The 20,090-nt window shown below is 46.5% G+C and overlaps 1 protein-coding gene across 9 annotated transcripts in view; it reads right to left on the bottom strand.

Annotated features, from left to right (window-relative positions):
• The window catches only part of EMSY (EMSY transcriptional repressor, BRCA2 interacting), a 230,558-nt gene that overhangs the window by 38,070 nt on the left and 172,398 nt on the right, over positions 1-20,090 (bottom strand). For all 9 annotated transcript variants that reach the window (XM_069203886.1, XM_069203892.1, XM_069203885.1 and 6 more), the window contains one exon: positions 18,563-18,816. In XM_069203886.1, coding sequence (XP_069059987.1) covers positions 18,563-18,816 — 254 coding nt within the window. The remainder of the gene's footprint in view (positions 1-18,562; positions 18,817-20,090) is intronic.

The raw sequence follows: 20,090 nt of genomic DNA, 5'->3' as shown, positions 1-20,090 counted from the left end.
CTTTCTTGTGATTCTTAATAGCAACACAATAGTGTTTTGGGAAGGTGTGTTCTGGCAACCATGTAGCTGCTTTGCAGACACCTTGCACAGTTACACTGGCAATGAATGTGGGCATAGCTTCTTTTTTCCTAGCAGAACGACTTTTTGGTTTTGCCTGTGATTTCGTATTGCCTAAAGCACAGTAAGGCGCAATAGTTTATGTTCTCTACCTTGTGATATTGTTCTTGGTGACGGCTGTACCCAGCGCTTGCGCAGATGTGCCAAGAAAGATTGTGTAGATTTCTGTTGTTTCTTGAATATAGCACGTTGTCAACCTCAACCTCTTTACATCTAATCCGTGTTGTGCTCTTTCTGCAGCATAGAAGGATTTTGAAAGAAGGCAGGTAGCAGAATAGTCTGGTTGAAGTAAAATGGTGGCCCGACCTTTGGTAGAAACCTTACCCTTGTACCTAATTATGTAAGTTTCTGGTACAGTGAGCGGTTGTAATTCACTGACTCCCCTGAACGATGTATGTGCTACAAGGGATGCTATTTTTAAAGTTAAAAAGCACATTCTTGCACTTTGGCTCAAATGGTGGCTCAGTGAGCCCTGCTGGTATCAGGTTTCACTGAGGTGGTGGAAATGTACATGAGGGAATGAATATGTTACTTACCCTGTAAGCATGTGCTCGTGGTATGAAGTGCTGCAGGTTCACATGCTTTGCATACTCCATCTAGTGTTGGGTTTAGATGTGTACAAGTTGTTTTTCTTTGAAGAAGTCTTTCGAGTCACGAGGTCAAGTGACTTCTCCTCTAGGTGATAGTGCGCATGAGCATCAACTCCATTGTTAGATTATTTTCCTGCAAGAGGGTCAGAATGGAGTGTATAAACGTAAGTAATGAGATGTTCATGTGAATGTAATGTAAGAAAACTGCAATGTCCAGAGGTGTCTAGGAAGGAGGGTGGGTACATGTGAATTTACAGCACTACATGCCAGGAACAGATGCTTACAGAGTAAGTAACATATTCCGTTCGAGGCATGTGTGGCTGTAGATACACCATGCTGTGCACAGACTGTAAAGCAGTCCCCCTCAGAAGCAGTGGCTAACCCATGGGTGTTGCAGTGGTTTGTAAAAGTGTACGAAACACTGCCTGGCCTACATTAGCATGTTTAGGTGCTAAAACATCCACAAAATAATGTTTTGTGAAGGTGTGTGGTGTTGGCCATGTAGCTGCCTTACATGTCAGCTAATGGAAAGTTTCCTAGGCAAGCCATGTATGCTCCTTTCTTCCTAGTAGTGTGCGCTCTAGGAGGTATAGGTAAAGTTCTTTTGGCTTTAGCATAACATGTTTGAATGAACATAACTATATATCTGGCTATGCCTGATTTGGATATAGGCTTCCCTTTATGTGGTGGGGGGAGGGGGGTGGGGGGGGGAAGCAACAAATAGTTGCTTAGTTTTTCGAAAGCTCTAGTTCTATGAATGTAGAACATAAAGTTCCCTTTAAACATCTAATGTGTGGATAACCCTTTCCGCAACTGAATGTGGTTGCGGGGAAAAAAACTGGCAACTCAACTGATTAAGGGCGAAAATGGGAGACAACTTTAAGGAGAAATGTAGGGTTTGTGCAGAGGACTTCCCTATTTCTGTGTAGCTGGAAGAAAGGTTCTTGTAAGGTTAAAGTCTGGAACTCCCAAACACGCCTAAGTGAGGTGATAGTGACTAAAACTGCCACTTTCCAAGAAAAGAAATGAAGGGGGTATGTATCCAGTGGTTCAAAGAGAGGACCCATAAGGTGTGTAAGAACAACAACAAGATACCATGATGGTGCAGGTGGAACCCGTGGTTGAATAACTCTTGAGCCCTTCCATGAAGGCTTTAATGACTGGCATTTTGAATACAGAGACATGTTACCAATTTTGAAAATAGGCAGCTATTGCAGCAAGATGTAATCGTATAGATGTGAATGCTAACCCAGCTTTTTAGATGAAGCAAGCAGCAAACAACGTCTTGACTTTGGCCTTGAAAAGGTCAATGTATTTGAATGACAGCAGACACATCTCTTTCATTCTAGTGGTAAGTCTACAGGCTTCTTTAAGAATGGTCATACATTAAGGTATGTGAGTTAAGGTAACCAAACTCTATGACCTAAGGAGCCAATTCACCAAGTTGAGAGTGTTGGGATCTGGGTGCCTGATTTCACCATGGTTCTGAGTAAGCAGTTCCGGCCTGTTGGGGAGCTTCTTGTGGGCAACTAGAGAGAGGTGTAGTAGTGTTGTGAACCATGGTTGGCAAGCCCAGGTTGGAGCTACTTGGATCATTGTGAGAGATGCTTGCCTCAACTTCCGAACAAGAAATGGAAGGAGAGGGACAGGAGGAAAAGCGTAGGCAAATATCTCTGATTAACTCATCCGCAATGCGTTGTCCTTGGATAGTAGGTGTGAGAACCTAGAGTTTTCTGCAGTTGCGAAAGGGTCTACCTGAGGAAACCCCCATCTGTGGAATTATGGGAGGGAGACTTGTGGGTAGTGTTCCCACTTGTTGTTTTGTTGCTGCATCCTGCTGAGGAGGTCTGCAAAATCGTTGTCCGTGCCCAGGAGATATTCTGCGAATTGGTGAATTTTGTGATGTAGTGCCCATCTACAAATGGTCTGTGACAGACAAGACAATTGTTGAGACCGTGCCCCTCCCGCTTCTGTAGGTAGTACAAGGCTGTCATATTGTCCCTGCTGACTGGGACCACCTTGTGAATGAGGTGAGGTAGGAATGCTTTTAAGGCTAGGGGAACAGCTTGAAGCTCTAGGTAGTTGATGTGGAGACCTCAGTGTTTGTTGTACCACACATACCCTGCATTGTGAGATCCTTCAGATGTGCACTCCATCCCACGAGTGATGTGTCCATTGTGACAGTGAGTTGAGAAACAGGGTCGAGAAAAGGCCTCCCTTTCAACAGGTTGTTGGTATTCCACCATTGCCGAGAGTGATGAGTTAGGCGGTCTATCAACACTCGATCCTCTAATTGACCATGTGACTGAGAACACTGTTAAGCTAAACAGTCTTGTAACAGACACATGTGTAAACATGCATAGGGTACTATCGCAATGCAAGAGGTCATCACCCCTAAGCGGCTCATGACTATCCTTAATGTGAGTTTGTTGGTCATTTTCCTACAGTATTATCTACTTTACCCTCTGTGAAGCCTCTGGGGAACTCCTGGACTTTGTGCACACTATACCTTACTTTGGAAAGTACATACAGAGCCAGCTTCCTACAGTGAGCTCCAGACAACAGGCATGTTGGTTAAGGGCTAACACGCACAGGTCTGATGTAATTTGTTGCCATGTAGGTAGAAAATCCTGTAGTCGGCCCCTAACAGGTGTTATGTGATCGGTGCTGGGGGGCAGGAGAGGGAAGTCATTGTTTAGTGGAGGGTGTTGCTCCATGTGGGGAGGCACCCTGACCGCTTCCTCTACTATTCTTGCCTCTATAGGAGCCCTGATAGCAGCCCTTCGGAGATGTGTTTTGGCCTTGATGTCTTTGATAGGAAGTGGAGGCATCTGAGGAGGGAATTCTGAGCTTCCACGATAACCGGAATGACGAAAGGTACCACGAGGTGCAGCGATCTGAAGAGCACCCATTGGTTTTGTTTTACCATGTCTTTTTGATTTTTTCTAGTATGGCGTCTACCTAGAGATGCTTATCAAAGGGCATATTTAGTACGTACCTCAGATTTAAAATCTGAGAATCTAAGGCAAGCATGGCGCGTTAGTAATATGCTGGTGTTAAAACTCTAGCTGTGGTGTCAGCAGCATTTAGTGCACATCGAATAGAGGTGTTTGAGATTAATTTACCCTCTGCAACCAGTCCCTGACCTCGTTTTTTGTGCTCATCCGGGAGATACTGGATGGGAGATCTTACATCTAATAGCAAAGGGGACAGTCATAGTGCGCCAAAAGGCTGAGAGTTGGCAATGTGCCAATGATTGGCAGCCTGAGCCGCAACTTTTTCCACAGCATCAATCCTCTTACTCTCCTTGTCAGAAGGCAGAGTATCCCCACTTGTCTACGAGCTGGCACATTTGCAGGCAGTTGTGGCCACAGAGGAATCTGGTGGCAACTGGCCCCTAAGGTGTATAGGGTCTGATGGCGAGGGCTTCTATTTCTTGTCAATTCTGGGTGTTATGACCCTAGCCCTAATAGGGTCTTTGAAGGTATCTGTTGTTTGTTGTAACAGGCCTTTAAATATAGGGAGGTACTGTGTAGCCCTAAGAGTGCTGTAAAGTGTGTCAGAGGGGAAATCTTCATCTAGGGGCTCTTTATGAAGATCAACATTGTGGAAAGCGGCAGCTCTGGCTATAACCTCCTGTAAGAGGTGGCATCATCAGGAGGAGAAGGGCATGCAGGGCAGACATCTGCATCCACAGGAGGATCAGCATCATATGTATCCCAGGGGTCATCGTGTGGTGGTGTCGTAGATGTGTGCTGTGTCTACCATACCCAGCAGACTGACTGAGGGACTCCTGTGGTGAAATGTCTAATGGATCTTGTCCATCATGTGGTGATGAAGGTGAAACGGGTGGTGGAGGAGGCTGCCGAGGTGGGGAGGCAGGTGGAAGGGGCAAAATGCTGGCACCCTTGTCCATTTATTCATCTGCTTGAGGGACTAGCATGTCCAAAGCCTCTTCAAAAGTCAGCCACCTACTCGTTGGTTAAAGAGACATAGGAGTAACAGCCTTTGCGAGAGTGCGTTCAGTGTGTGGCTGGATATGAATCTATTGTTGCCTCACGTTCAGCTGTTTCTGAAGTCAATCCAGGATTGGGTTCACCAATGTTTTGGAACCGGACATGGCAGTCTGCTTCGAAGATCTCGGCTCCAAAGATTTCGGTCCAAAGTTGATTTTGACTTTGGCATTGAAGCTCTGCTTGGCGTCGAGGTGGTGGAGGTCGACAGTTTGCTCGGCACCAATTTCCAGGGCCGAAGTACTCAATGCCGAAGGCTTCCGCTTTGATGGAGGTTTCGGTGCCGAGTTGGAGGGCGAGGCATCCAAACCAGTTGCACGGTGTTGACCATGGTCGGAAGGCAGTGGTGGACCGAAGGCCTCCGAGTGTGGATCCAGAGAAGGCAGGTGTTTCTTGGTGGATTTAGGCAATATATTGGGGCAGTGGAGACCGTACTCACTGCTTGTTGAGCCAGTGTCACGTCTTCCATTTCCTGGTTGACTTCAAGGTTGTAGCCAGAACTGCCTTTGTAAGAAAATGCCTCTTCCTCCGCAGCTGAAGGTTGACAGGATGTCTTCCTCTTTGGTGTATTTTTCACTGAAAATATCTTGAGTGCCGTTGATGGTTCTGCGTGACATTTCCAGACAAAGTGCTCAATGGTCTCGAAGAGTCCTTTTGAGCGGAAAGATTTACAGGTGTTGCAATCCACTTCTCTGTGCTTAGGTGACAAACAGGGGTTGCAGACCATGTGTTGGTCGGTGCAGGGATATTACGGGTGGCAACGCATGCAGTAATAGAAACATAGAATGTTCAGGCATTCTCGAAGGGGTGTGATGGAGTCTGAAGGAGTCTCCGAAAGTCAAGGCCCTATGGCAGTTTGGGCAGAATTTCAAAATTGTGCTCATGCGCTAAGATGGCGTTGAGGAATATAAGAGATCCCATCCACCACCATACCACTCTCCTAGGAAGGCCATGATCGAAAGTAATGAAAGTGATATAAACAAGGTTCCACATGCAGATTGAAAAAGCAATAAAAAAAACAATACAGACAAAAGGATAGGAAAGCGAACAGTGATGGAGTCGACAAAAGAGCGAAGGCCCACACATCCAAACCCAATGAGGGTAAGAAAACATTCTAACAATTAAGTCGATGGCCAGGCGCACTATCACCGAGAGGAGTCGTTACTCAATCTCTTGATTCGAAAAACTCCTAAAAAGAAAAACAACTTGTAAACATCCGGACCCAACACTAGATGGCAGGAGTATGCAAAGCATGTGTATCTACAGCCAAACAATACTCGAACAGAGCGTTTTTACTTCCTCCATAAATCTTTTGATTAGAAGAATAGTGAAAATTCATCTGGTGTGCGCACCTCTAATGTATGCTGCAATAGCCGTCAGTACTCATTGTGATGCATATGCTTGTTTGCTGTTCACTAAGTGTGTGAGGTAGTTGGCTGCCACTGTTTCCTCTGCTAACTGCGGGAAAAGATTTTTTTTCATGCACTTTGTAAGGTATCTTTTCCACTTTAAGGCATATTACTTCCCTTGTGGAAGGCCTACGTTTCTCTTTAATAATCTCAAATACTTTTTCTGATCACTCTAACTGTCCGAACTCAGCTATTTCAGGATCCATGCCAATACTTGTGGTTCTGTGGGTAGGAAAACTTGGTGTTTCAGCAATTTAAGTGATTCTGCTTCCTGTCTCAGTCTTTATGCCTACAGGAACATGGTACTTATGGTGCTACAAAGATTCTTTGAAGACCCTTTTCTTCTGGACTAGCAGCTTTATTTCTGCATCCAATGCTCTCTTCTTCCTCATTAAGTCCCTGATGTTAGAGGCTTTCTTCTTTCTGTGGCGCCTGACTTTCACAGGCGCCCGTCCACTCTACCCTAGAGTTTGCTCACACTCTGAAGTCAAGCCGTTGCATTTGGCAACCCCTTATTGGTGGCTCTCTCTTGAGACCCACTATAAGAAGACTCATAGGCTTCTTGGACTGCAAGCTTTTTCGGAGTCAAGCACTTATGATTTGGTAGCTCTATTTTTCACTCGAAGGCCTTCACTTCAGCAGTATCACAAACTATTTGGATGCCTGGTCTTAAAACGGCTCTGGTATTTTTTTTGGAGCTGGGCACTGGAGACTCAGTTTTCCTTCCATGGTGAGAATTTCCAACCACCTCCTGGATAACCTTGCAGCCCACATCCTCCAGGTGTTTGCCCATAATCTCCATGGCCTCAACCCTGTCTTTGGAAAAACACATCCCTTTCCCGATGCCACATTCTTCCATTGTTTCTCAGGCTCTGTTAGCCCTGCCATGTCTGCTGCTGCCCCATGGGCAAGAAGGACCCTGTCTTTATGAATGACAGCTATTGGCTAGAAAGAGAATAAGCGTACCCATTGTCGCAATTACAGTTCCTGAGAAGACAGAAAATGCACACTGGATGTCTGTCGCTAAATGCAAACTTTCTATGGCAGTTTAGGCAGAACTTCAAAAATGTGCTCCTGCTAAGATGGCGTTGAGGAATGCTAGAGATCCTCCCTACAACCCTGACTACGTTGAAGTACGCCCCCAAAAAAACACTTGATCTAGCATCGAAATGTGGCGAATCCATATATGTCTTTCAGCTTTCTCAGTAGCTCCCTCTGTGCACCTCCGATCTAAACGGCAGACCAAAAAAAACATCAAAAAGGTGGTCATGTAGAGGTTCATTGTGGGATTATGATCAATGTCATACTGAGACACCATCAATGTTGATACCCACCAAACAGAGAAAGGTTATATGCAGTAGCACTGCTGACTTAACCACTGGGTGGCAGAATTATACACAGAATCTAAAAGAGACTTTATAATGAAAAAACGAGAATTAAGCCTACATTAACTGGATTCCAGAAAGTGAAGGAATATCCTGAAGTAATTAAAACGTACAACACATTCCAACATGCAAGAGAGACCTTAGCTGGTGCTTTGCCTGGGTTTGATTCAATAGGGTTAAGTAACATTGTATACTATTCAGATGAAAGATTAACACTACAAACAAGATTATAGACTTTGAGGGATAAGCAACAGAATTGTGAAAAAACTGGGACATAAATCCTCTGGTTTAAATGAAAACCTAACGGTAAAGGAAAATCAAATGCTTGTAGGACAAGTTACTTACCTTCCGTAATGCCTTATTTGGTAGAGAGACTAGCTGCAGATTCCATTCCCGTGAATTCTCCCTAGACGTCGGACTGTGCGCCAGTAGGTGGCGTCGGTCGGCTCTGCACCCGTCGTCATCCGTGCAGGAAATGACTTTGCCGTTCCTATATAGGCGCCACCCAGGAACGCTGATGTCAGTTTCTTTTCATAACTTTCCATGCCAGAAGCAAGGAGCAATAAAGCACACTTACCACTGGTGTGTCAAAATTAGTGCCCTTCAAGGGAAGTCCCTGCCCCTATACATCCGTTTGCAGAGCAGGGAGGATGCGTGACTGTAAGGAATCTGCAGTTACATATAGTCTCTACCAGATGAGGTGTTACTGAAGGTAAATAACTTGTCCATCTGATAGAGATTTCTACCTGCAGATTCCTTACCTGTGAATAGATACCCAAGCAATACCATCCCCAGAGGAGGGTCTGCAAACCAATTTCAATTGAAAAACTCCTGCAGGACCGAACAAACAAAGTGTCCATTCCTACATACCTGACAGTCCAGACAATAATGTTTGGTAAACGTGCGCAGAGATGCCCATGTTGATGCCTGGCAGATGTCCAGGACCGGAACTCCGTGTCCCAACGCAGTGGCCACAGCTTAAGCTCTGGTGGAATGGCACCCAAACCTTCAAGAGGTTGCTTTTTAGCCAGTGCACAGCAGATCTTTATGCAGACGAGAACCAAACGAGAGATGGTTCGCTTCTGCATCACCCGATCTTTCTTCACACCCACATACCCCACCAAGAATTGGTCGTCCTCTGTGGACTCACAGGTATGATCAAGGTAGGACTCCAATTCTCTTTTTGGGTCCTCAAGCGGTTTTCAATGTGAGAAGCCTGATGGGACAAGTGTGGAGGGGCTCCAATGGAGCACACATCAAAAACGCCAGAACCAAATTAAAATCCCACTGGAGCATAATGAGTGGAGATGGAGTGGAAAAGACTCTTGAGGAATCTATGTACAATAGGAACCTTAAACAAGTATGGTTGATCCGGCAACCTCAAGAAAGCAGAATGGCAGATAAACAGCCCTTAGGAGTGCCCAAAGCAAAGCACTGTTGGACAAGGAAAAGAGTGAACAGTAAAACCTCAGAGAGAGGAGCAGAAAGGCGATCAACAGATTTGTCTGCACACCATGCTACAAATTTCTTCCAACAGCAGGCGTACACTGCCTTGGTGAAGGGACGCCTGGCTGCCAAAATAATGTTACAGACTTTTGGAGGAAGGCCAAAAACTGTCAACTGTCACCACTAAATCTCCACACAAGGAGGAGGCGATTGGAGAGGTTCGGGTGGAGAATCTTCCCCTGCTGCTGCAACAGAAGATCCTCCCTAAGGGGCATTCTGATCAGAGGCTCAATGGCTATGGTCAATAGCTCGGAATACCAGACTCTTCATGCCCAGTCCGTAGCCACAAAGATGACTTGGGCCCGGTCCTTCTTGATCTTGAGAACTCTCGGCAGAAGTGGTGTGAGTGGAAATGCATACAGGAGGCCGGAGTTCCACTAGAGCCAAAAAGCATTGCAGAGCAATTGCTGCCTTGAAAACTCCACTGTGCAATACTGCTGACCATGCCCATTCTCTGCAGAGGTGAATATATCTAACCAAGGCTCTCCTTACTGCTGAAAGAGACCTCTTGCCACCTCCGGTCAGAGATGTCATTCGTGAGCGATTAAGCATTGTCAGATGAGTTTGTCCGCTCTGACATTCAGAGAGCCTGCCAGATGTTAAGTCATCCAGTAAATGCCCTGATGCACTGAGCTTCCTGATAGAGGGTCCACGACCCCACTCCGCCCTGCTTGTTGCAGTACCACATGGCTGTGGTGTTGTCCATGAACACCTGCACTACCTTCCCTTTGAAAGAGGGAAGAAATGCTAGTCTGATCACCCGGAGCTCCAAAAGATTGATATGGAGTCCAGACTCTGCCGGACACTAGATGCCTCTGATCTTCGCCTTTCCCAGGTGGCCACCCCAACCCAGGAGTGAAGCATTTGTCACTACTGTCATATCTGATTGGGAAAGAGAGAGGGATCTGCCTCTGGCCCAATCGTGGTTCGTTAGCCACCACTGCTGACCTCGTGCAGTTCCCTCTGAGATCTGAACCACGTCGGAGAGATTACCCTGATGCTGCCCACCATGGAACTTCAGAACCCAATGCAGAGCAAACATATGTCATGAGTCACCAGCAGGATGCCGAAGGCCATGTAGCCCAGCAGCCTCAGAGTCATTTAAATACGATTACAATACAATACAATTTACACAGAAATCCAGGATACAGGCTGAAACATCAGTATCATAGCCAGAATATCCTGGACTCGCCGCTCGGGAGAATAAACCCGAAACTGCACTGTATCCAGAACAGCTCTGATGAAAGGGGGCGTCTGAAAGGGAGCCAGGTGTGACTTCAGCAAGTTTATAGTGAACTCCAGAGAATTCAGGAGGTCCGCCGTAGTCTGGAGGTGGCTGACAAAAGCCTGAAACGGGCCTGCCTTCAACAACAAGTTGTCAAGGTAGGGAAATACTAAAAACCCTGACCTGCACAGATGAGTTGCGACTACCGCCATCAACTTGTTGAATACCTGAAAGGCACTGGTAAGGCCAAAAGTGAACATAGTGAACTGAAAGTGCTCATGGCCCACGTTGAACCGCAAATAAAGTCTGTGGGAAGGCAGAATGGGGATATGAAAATAGGCGTCCTGCAAGTACAATGCTATCACCCAGTCTCCTGAGTCCAGGGCAGATAAAACCTGAGCAGGGTGAGCATTTTGAACTTCTTCTTCCTGAGAAAGAGATTGAGGGACAGAAGATCTAGGATAGGTGGGAGGCCCTTGTGCTTTCAGGGCACCAGAAAGTAGCTGGAATAACAACCACAACCTACTTCTGGCATCCCTTGGCCAATAGAGCCAGAACTTCTCCTCGGAGAAGTGCCAAATAATCCTCCGTCATTCGATAGTAGGACACTGCATGGAAGGAGGAACAGTCTTGAAGGAGAAGGAGTAGCCCCTTCGGACTATCAGCAAAACCAACCTCTCTGATGTGACGGACTACCAGCAGAGCAGGTGATGGCAGATCCTGTCTTCAAATGGTCCCTGGTAGGGAACCGTCCGACTAGGAAGGTTTGGAGGCAACTTCAGGGTGGGGGGTGAAAAGCAGACTGAGATGGACGAGGGGCTGCCGTGAGGCCCAGGACTTGGCCGTAGCACAAGAATCTTTGAAGCGTTCGAGCGCCGAATCTGCTTTGTCTCTGAAGAGATGGGTCCCATCAAAGGGCATCCATAAGGGTGGCTTGGGCATCTCTCATGAAAAGCCAGAAGTCCTCAATCAGGCGTGGCGCCTAAGGTCCACTGTTGCAACTGCTCTGTCCAGTTAGCCGGCCGTGTCCAGTCCACACTGGATCATGCACTTTGCTGCAACTTTCCCATCAACAATGGCTTGGGAAAGTACAGCCAGGGCCTCCTCCTGGACCTTTAGCAGGACTCGTGCAACCATATTCCACAGAGTGTGAGAATAACAGCCCAAAAGGCATGCAGTGTTCACAGACTGCAATGCCAGGCTTGCGGAAGAAAACATCTTTCCAAGTGTGCCCAGCCTCTTGGACTTCCTAACCAAGGGTATGGTGGAGAACGCACCCAGGGAAGTAGAGGCTTGTATAACCAAGCTCTCAGCGGTGTGATGTTGAGTTAGGAAACCTGGACCACCCTGCGCAGGGCAAAAGTCCTGTTCACAGGAGCCCCTGTGCTGGTTTTGGACCAAGTATACAGAAGGACATCCGTAAAGGCTTCATTAAAGGGAAGCAGGGGTTCAGAGGATGAAGCCCCAGGCTGAAGGACCTATGTCGGGGGTTAGTCCGGACTGCCATTGTAGGCAACTCAAGGTCCAGGACCTTGGGTGCCCTTCGCACCATCAGTGAATATGAAGCACCCTCCTCTGTAGCCACGGTAGGGGGGGGGGGGGGAGAGAGTATGCCAGAATCTAAGGAGGTATCGAGACCACTGGCTTCACCAAGGTCCATACGCCAGTCTATTGGGTCTTATAAAGGGTGCAGCAACCCCTACCCTTCCTCACCATACCCTAGCCCATAATAATAGACTCAGGATCTGACATGGGGCAAGGCTACTGCCAGCACCGAAGTCTGCATCCTACGATGCCCATCTGGCTCAGTGTCGCAGTTGGCAATGAGGATGGGGGCGGTACTGCCTGTGGGCATCGGCATAAGTGTCAGAGAAGGTTGTGGTTGTACAACCGGCACCAGTTGAGATCCAGGAATGGATCCATGGGTGCCCCTCTGAGCCGAGGCCAGAGCTGCTGGTGCAGAACCTGAAGGGGCCCTTCCAACCCTGCAGGGCATGAAAACAAACCAATGGAGTCGGACTGCCCAAAAATGAGGTGCATGGCCTCATAAAATTCTTTCAGCTGGGCAGGGGTCCCTCTAGCTCCCGGCAACTCAGGGAAGTGCAAACTCGGCTCAGACACAGGCTCTGCAGATGGAGGCCTTGAGCGATGATGCTCCCTCATCGGCCAATGGACGAGGTGAAGTTAAAGAACGTTTGGCCTTCTTCAACTTCCTATTCCTCGACTTACCCGCACGTCCCGAGTACTCGGAGTGGAACGAAGATGATGGGGGGCTCTGCGACCGATCCAGAGGAGTTCCCCTCAATGGAGGTCGGGACTTACACGGAGCGGAGACTGGACCATCATCAGATTTAGGGACCTCTGCTTCAAATCCTTCGGATTTATGGCCCGGCATTTGGAGCACGACTCCAAGAACAGCGGCCTCCCTGCAACTCCTGCATCGTGGGACCCCTTCTTTATTGCACTGCTGAGGCCTCCCTGAGACTCCCTGTGCTTGCTGCCAGTGGGTCTTCATGCAGGCTCCAACGATTCCTGCTTACTGAGGGCAAGCCCTGACTCCCCTCCAAGGGTTGACTCATTTGGACCTTGCTGGTCCCGAAATCCTGCAAACTTCCCTGCAGCTTCTTCCTGCTTTTGCCAATGCTTGTTGGTGGTGCTGCTGACCACTGACCCCGCTGCAATTCGGCAACCGACATGGGAAAGCTCGTGGGCGACTCCAAAGATCTTACTGCTTCACCTGGACTTTGCAACAGTACTCCTTCCATCACCGACCAACAGTAACTTCTTCCCATGAAGGGTGGGCATTGCCTAACTGCACCGTCTTGACATCTCTAAGTGGTCTGGACTCTATACCCTTCTTTTTCAGGTTCTTCTTGTCTGGAATCCGTCCTTGGGTTCCACTGGCCTGGTCCAAGGGTTGCGCTAGCAGCTGCACAAACGAGGCTCCCATTGACTCCAGCAGAGGTTTCCAACGTCATTTCACCACATGCTCCCTGGCGTAGGTGCTCCACTTTTCTAGGTATCCATGGGTGAAGGCACTATCGAACCTTCCTTGTGCCAACTGGTTTCCTCGGGGTCCTCTGGGAAGAGTTTTGAATCCTAAAAATTCCAACCACGACGGTCCTGTGTTAACCTATGGGACACCTGACTAGATAACATCTCTGCACATGGGCGCCTGGGGGATTTACACTACTCACCATGGGTGCTTTTGTACTTTCTTAGTCGCTGAGACCCTAACATACTTAACTTGGTTAGTCACCTCCATTCTTATACAGCTTTCTTAGTACATGATTTAGCCTCCCCCATAGGGCCCCATGCATTTCTATGCCTTTCCTACTTGTTACTAAATATATTTGTTATGTGGAGATATCTATGAGTGGAGATATACCAACGTTGGGTTAGTACTAGTGTTATAATAAAGATTACTTTATTTTTGTAACCCTTGGTGTGGTGGTTCTTTCTTGTGTGAACATCACTGACTACTGTGGTATTGTAAGAGCTTTACACTCCTTGGTAAGCCTGAGCTGCTCTTCACAGCTACTCCTAGAGAGCTTTTGTTATCGAGGCACCAAAGCACTATCACTAAGGGTTGCCTAGACTTAGTATAGGGTGCCACACAATAGGTGTTCACCATAGAAGGAGCCAGCCTCCTACATCTGTGCTTAACCCTTTGGTCGCCTGGCATAAACATAGTCAGGCTTAACTTAGAGGCAAAATATGTAAAGTATTTATGCAGCACACAAACAGTAATAAAGTAAGACAACACAAGAGAAATCCAAAACCAATTTAGACAAATATGCAATTTATGAATAAAATGGCACAAAATTAATAAAATCTAATCAGTAGAACTGGAGACATAAATCTTGAAAGTTTTTTGTGAAATCTAGCACCTAAAAGATCAAAGCTCCAACCTTTGGTATCGGGTGGCGTAAGACCAGGTTAAAGTTAAAAGTTAAGGCCGACCGCGATGGTGTGGGGTGAATTGGCCTCACCTTCAGACTTAGAAAAATGTCAGCAGTGATCCTGGAGAAAGTAGATTCTTGACTGGGGCAAGGCAGCAGACTGTGTCTGAGGAGAAGGTGTTGTCACTGGGGAGCTGCTGGATGAGGTAGTAGGGAAGATTTTTTTATCTACTGACTTAGAATATTTTTGGGGAGTTGGAATTTTCCAGCTGGACGAGGCTGTAGCCAAAGAGAGTCGAAGAGGCCAGATACTTTCCCTGGGAGGTCCAGCAGAACAAGATTTGCTGCTAGGGAGAACACTATAGTGAGAGCTACCCCGGAATCAGGACGGATCAGCCGGTAGGTAGCTGCCAATCTTGTAGGTTCTACAGGTAGTTTTGCTTGGAAAATATTCTAAGTCCCAGCTTTTTAGGTTAGGCAGCAGCAGTACTACCAAAACCTCTCCCACAAGTCCAGTAGCTGGGGGGGCACCAATTGGGGGGGGGGGAAAGAGGGGGAGTCCGACTCGCTCCAGCAGCATGGTACAGGATCTCAGTAGTTTGTTATGTATCTCTAGCTCACACAGGAGAACAGGTACAGACCTCTTTCTTCAGACAGCAGGGAAGCAAAGCAGTCCTTTTAGCAGCAGGGCTGTGCTTCTGACAACAGGACAGTAGGCAGCCCTCTTGAATCTTCCACTGGTCCAGGAGTGTACTGAAGAATGGTTCTGAGGGTCCAATATTTCTACCTGATGTCAGCCTTTGTGTGTGGGGGGACACCTTGTCCTACTGCTACATCCAATTCTGGAACGTTCTTCCCTTCCCATGACAAGGGTCTGAACTGTCTAGTGTGACATTAGGTTCATTTGTGTGTGCTAGGGGAAGCCCTTTGAAGTGTAAGTGGGGCAAAGCTCAATCTCAGCCATCTCGGAAAGATGGCCCATCCTGCTCAAACTTAGTCCCATTTGTGTCACTGTCTGAGAAGGACACACAACCCCCAAAAGCAGAGCTACTCACAGTCATGTAGGACAGGAGAATGACAACTTTCTGGATGTGGCATTTTCAGAATTGGGTCTAAAATACTAATTTTACCATTGAAGAGGATTTTACATTACAATTCATTCTAGAAGATTTAACAATGGCCAGATAATGTTATACAAGGTGAGAACTGAGTGACATAGGTGAGTTAGGAACTTAGGGCCAGATGGAGCAAACTGTTTGCGAGTCGCAAACGGCGAAAATCGCCGTTTGCGAGTCGCAAATGCGTGTTTGCTATGCAGAAATGCATTTTGCGAGTCGGAACCGACTCGCAAAATGCATTTCCGAGTCGCAAATAGGAAGGGGTGTTCCCTTCCTATTTGCGAGTCGCAGTGGTATGCAATTCCATTTGCGACCGCGTACGCAAATGGAGTCGCAGTTACCATCCACTTGAAGTGGATGGTAACCCACTCGCAAACGGGAAGGGGTCCCCATGGGACCCCTTCCCCTTTGTGACTGGATCCAAAATTATTTTTTCAGGGCAGGCAGTGGTCCAAGGGACCACTACCTGCCCTGTAAAAATCCGAAACTAAAGGTTTCGGTTTTTATTCCTAAGTGCAGCTTGTTTTCCTTTAAGGAAAACGGGCCACACTTGGAAAAAAAAAAACTGCTTTATTTAAAAGCAGTCACGGACATGGAGGTCTGCTGTTCCCAGCAGGCCACCATCCCATTGAGTGCCCTGAATCGCTATGGGGTCGCAAATTGCGAACCACCTCATTAATATTAATGAGGTGGGTCTTTGCGACCCCATAGCGACTCGCAGAAGGTGTCTGAGACACCTTTCTGCATTCCAAATTGCGAGTTGCAATTTGCGAGTCGCTGGGACTCGCAAATTGCAACTCGCAATTTGGAACCTTGCTACATCTGGCCCTTAGTGTCAGAAGACAAACAAGACGTGCCATGCAGAATTCAATCACCTACTTTTTCTGAAGACTAACAAGAGGCGCACTTAACCTTTGCTTGCAGGGCTTATCTGCCTACTTTCAAAGCAAATGAGAATAGCAGGCCATTTTATTTTATTGAATAGTAAACTCATTGTTCAAAAGAGGTAGGAGGTTGTAACTCCGCTTTGAAACTGAATTAAGCTATTTCTTTAATGTTGGGTTTAGCATAATAAGCAAAATATACTATGGTTTGGATGGATATAAAGTTATACATCCAAAACGCTGCAATATGTTCATGCTGTTCACATTTCTCATGACCACTGCAGCTACTATTCTGTTTCTTTTTAATCATAGTTACTACTCGTACGGTGTACACTAGGATAGGTGTTTGATTTTAAAATACAACTTTAAAATAAATCCATTGTTTCTTAGAGCTCTTGGGTGTCTTTCTTTTAGGAAAAAGGATTTGTGTTGCACTAATTAGCCATGTGATATATTTTATAGACTTGATTATTACCTTAAAAGCATCTCCCTCAAATACGCCTCAGTGAATTGTGTTTTGGTTGCAGTCTAACTGGTTTTCGGTCTTAGTGCCAAAGGGGATCTGGAAAGCCTATTCCCGGGCCATGTCTGCAAGACCTAGAAAACGTATTGCTTCCATTGGTGGTCTGGGTGGTGAATCTAGCTTAGTCTCTGGAGATGTATCTAGCTCAGTGAAATTTTGTAAATGAAGATATAGGCCATCAGCAGTATAGTGAATGCGGAGTAAGTTCTCAGCCTCCTCTTCATTATCAATGCAATGGGAAACATTTTGCATACCCTGAACCACGTCTGTCAAATTCAAATAAAGCCCCTGATAGTGCTGGAGGCGAGGCAGCGGTTGGGGATTAGTGTCAGGTTGAAAACTGATTAGTTGTGCCTTTGTGATCTCATACTGCCAAACAGGCCTGGAGAGGTCAGAATATGGGTCAGATATTGGCATGTGGATTGGGTCTTGGGCTGGCACCAGCAAGGAAAATACTGGAGCGGGCACTGCGGCTGAAATGGAAGCATGCTCTGGCGCTGGAATGGGCACGGGTCCCATGGGATCAGTTGGTGGCAAAGGAGGGTCCATCGGCAGAAGTTCAACTGGGGCCCTTTGTGCCTCTACTATAGGAGGCCCAGAGGGGTATCAGAGGGAGCCAGAACAGCCTGGAAAAGCCACAAAATGACCCCCTTCAAGATTTCAATTTTTAAAGATATTGACAAAAGCGCTGGTAATTTGGAATGTGCCAGGACCAATTTCAGGACTAGATCAGTGTCTTAATACTCTTGTGGGGTATGTACCTTTAATTAACACAGCACGCTGTTCTGCCTGATTTCATGTGGCGGGATAGGGTCAAGTCCTGTTTGGCCTCCTAGCATTATTTGCTGAGTTTTCCAATTACCATAAGAATTCAAGCAGGATTGAGACTTCATGCAGGGGAGACTCCTTTAACAGGATAACGAATGCCTTCTGTGACTTGGAGCTGGATCTATTTTTCAACTGTGTCAACTTCCTATGTTAGTCAGCAAGGTTTTGTCTCCCGCACTCATGTGGATGAAGAAGCATTTACTGCGCAACTTGGAAGTGATACTGGAGTTCAAGCACCAAATGCACATGTAGTGTGGGTACCCAACTAAAGTTTGCTTCCTACAGTCACTGCAGTGTTTGAATCTGTTCCCTTTGGGGCGAGATCATTCCCCTTGGTGCACTGTCTCGCAGAGTACATTTTTGATGTCATCAGAAACCTCACTAAGTTTGGAGTGGAGCTCCAGTGAACCACCTGGAAAGAAAGAAACTGTTGTCAGCTCTCAGGAGTGACTCTTATATGCAGCTCTGTTCCAACACTTTTGGGGTGATACAGTCAGTGCCGAGTCACATGGCGCCAGCTATCAGTGCTTGGATCACTGCTGACAAATTTCTCCTGATCCAAACTGGCAAATGGAGATATTTGTAAATGCAGGCATCTTCTATTAGTATTCATCAAAATGTATCATGCCTGAAAACAAAGGGGGCCCAATTTCAGTGTTCGGGAAGGGTGGGGTGGCTTGGGGTGGGTGGGGGAGGTCGGTGCACTTGGGTCTTTCAAACCTATCTGCCCCCTCATGCCTTCATCAAGATCACAATCAAGGTACAGGCGGAAGGCAGAGGAAGTAATAGGCATAGCCTGTGGCCCAGTCGTCCAGATTACAGGGGCAAGAAATGGATTGGGGATGGGGTGATTTGGAGGATTAGAGCTTTAAAGCTATCATACTAACTTTGAAGCTTTGCTTCAGATTCTTTATACAACTTGAAAGAAGTAAACTCACATGAAGCAAAAAAAAAAAACTATCTGTATGCAAAGCAGATAATGATTATCTAAACTAAGTTTCTATCACTGCATGTATTAAACATGTGGCATGTAGATGAAAGAAGCGAAAAACAAGATCTCACCTGCTGCATGATGTGGGTGATTGTGCTGGCAGAAGACGCTGGAATGGACTTCACAACCACAGATGTCTGTGCTGCAGTTTGTGACTGTGACACATGCTGCACAAGGGTCCGCTGGGCCTGAGATGTCTGCAGCGGGACATGGTGGTGATGATGCTGGTGGGGTTGTGCTGATTGGCTAACTGTGAGCAAGGAGGTCAATGGTACTTCTCCAGAACTGACAGTAGTTGTTGAAGCAATTTGCCTTGCTGTTTTACCTGGTGTGATAAGGTAAGCAGAATAAAGATTTGCACACAAACATTTTGATTCTTTATACCAGGTTTCATTTAAGAAGCAGACTTCATTCTCACACAAATAAAGCCTGGCTTTAAAAAAAAGAAATACATTTATGATTTGCTCAATGTGCAAGTTGAAATTCTAGTATACAAATTCATGGTTCCACATGAATGAAAAGGAGAATGTTACTTACCCAGTAAGGATCTGTGGCATGTAGTGCTGCAGATTCACATGCTCTCCATACGTCTGCTATCTAGTGTTGGGTTCAGAAGTGAGCAAATTGTTTTTCTTCAAAAAGTCTTTCGAGTCACAAGGTGGAGTAGCTCCTCCTCTAGCTTGTCATGCGCATGGTCATCTACTCCACTGTTAGACTGTTTACCTGTAGGAGTGTGTGAATGGAATGTAGTGTAAGAGTAAAGAAAGATGGGATGTCCATGCAACTGTAAATGTAAGGTAAATAAACTGCATCGGCCACAGGTGTCCAGGGAGGAGGGCGGGTGCATGTAAATCTACAGGGCTACATGCCACAAACAGATGCTTACTGGGTAAGTAACATTTGCCGTTTGATGGCACGTGTGGCTGTAGATACACATGCGCTTTTCAGACTGTAAAGCTGTGCCTTCCAAAAGCTGTGGCTAACCTGTGGGTGTTGCAGTTGTCTGGAAAAGTGTATGTAGCACTGCCTGTCCTACATTAGCTTGTTGGCATCCACACAATAATGCTTGGTGAAGGTGTGGACCATGTAGCTGCCTTACATACTTTCAGCTATGGGAATATTTCCTAGAAAGGCCATGGTTGCTCCTTTTTTAGGAGTGGAGTGTACTCTAGGAGGAATAGGTGAGGGTCTTTTGGCCGTAGCATAACCAGTTTGGATACTTTTTACTATCCATCTATCTATGCCGGATTTAGATATAGGGTTGCCTTTGTGCAAAGAAGTGGGATCATGTCCAGGAGGGCAGCTATGTGAAAAAGTTCTAACAGGACATAGTGATTTAATGGCTGAAGATCTAGCATTGGCCAAAAAGCATAGTCTTTTTTGGGGATTAGGAAGTATAGGGAATATACACCTGAACCTTGATGTTTTATAGGGAAGGGTTCTATAGTTCCTTTGAGTAAGAGAGCCTGTACTTCCCGTTTGTGCAGGGTTAGATATTCTATGGAAATTTTGTGAGCGTGAGATGGAATGTTTGGAGGTGTAGAAATGCCCTCCAGACAGTAACCATGTTGGACAATATCCAATACCCACTGATGCAAT

This window comes from Pleurodeles waltl, chromosome 8, assembly GCF_031143425.1.
Source record: "Pleurodeles waltl isolate 20211129_DDA chromosome 8, aPleWal1.hap1.20221129, whole genome shotgun sequence".
Taxonomy (NCBI): domain Eukaryota; kingdom Metazoa; phylum Chordata; class Amphibia; order Caudata; family Salamandridae; genus Pleurodeles; species Pleurodeles waltl.
This window is presented reverse-complemented; position numbering and strand designations above follow the sequence as displayed.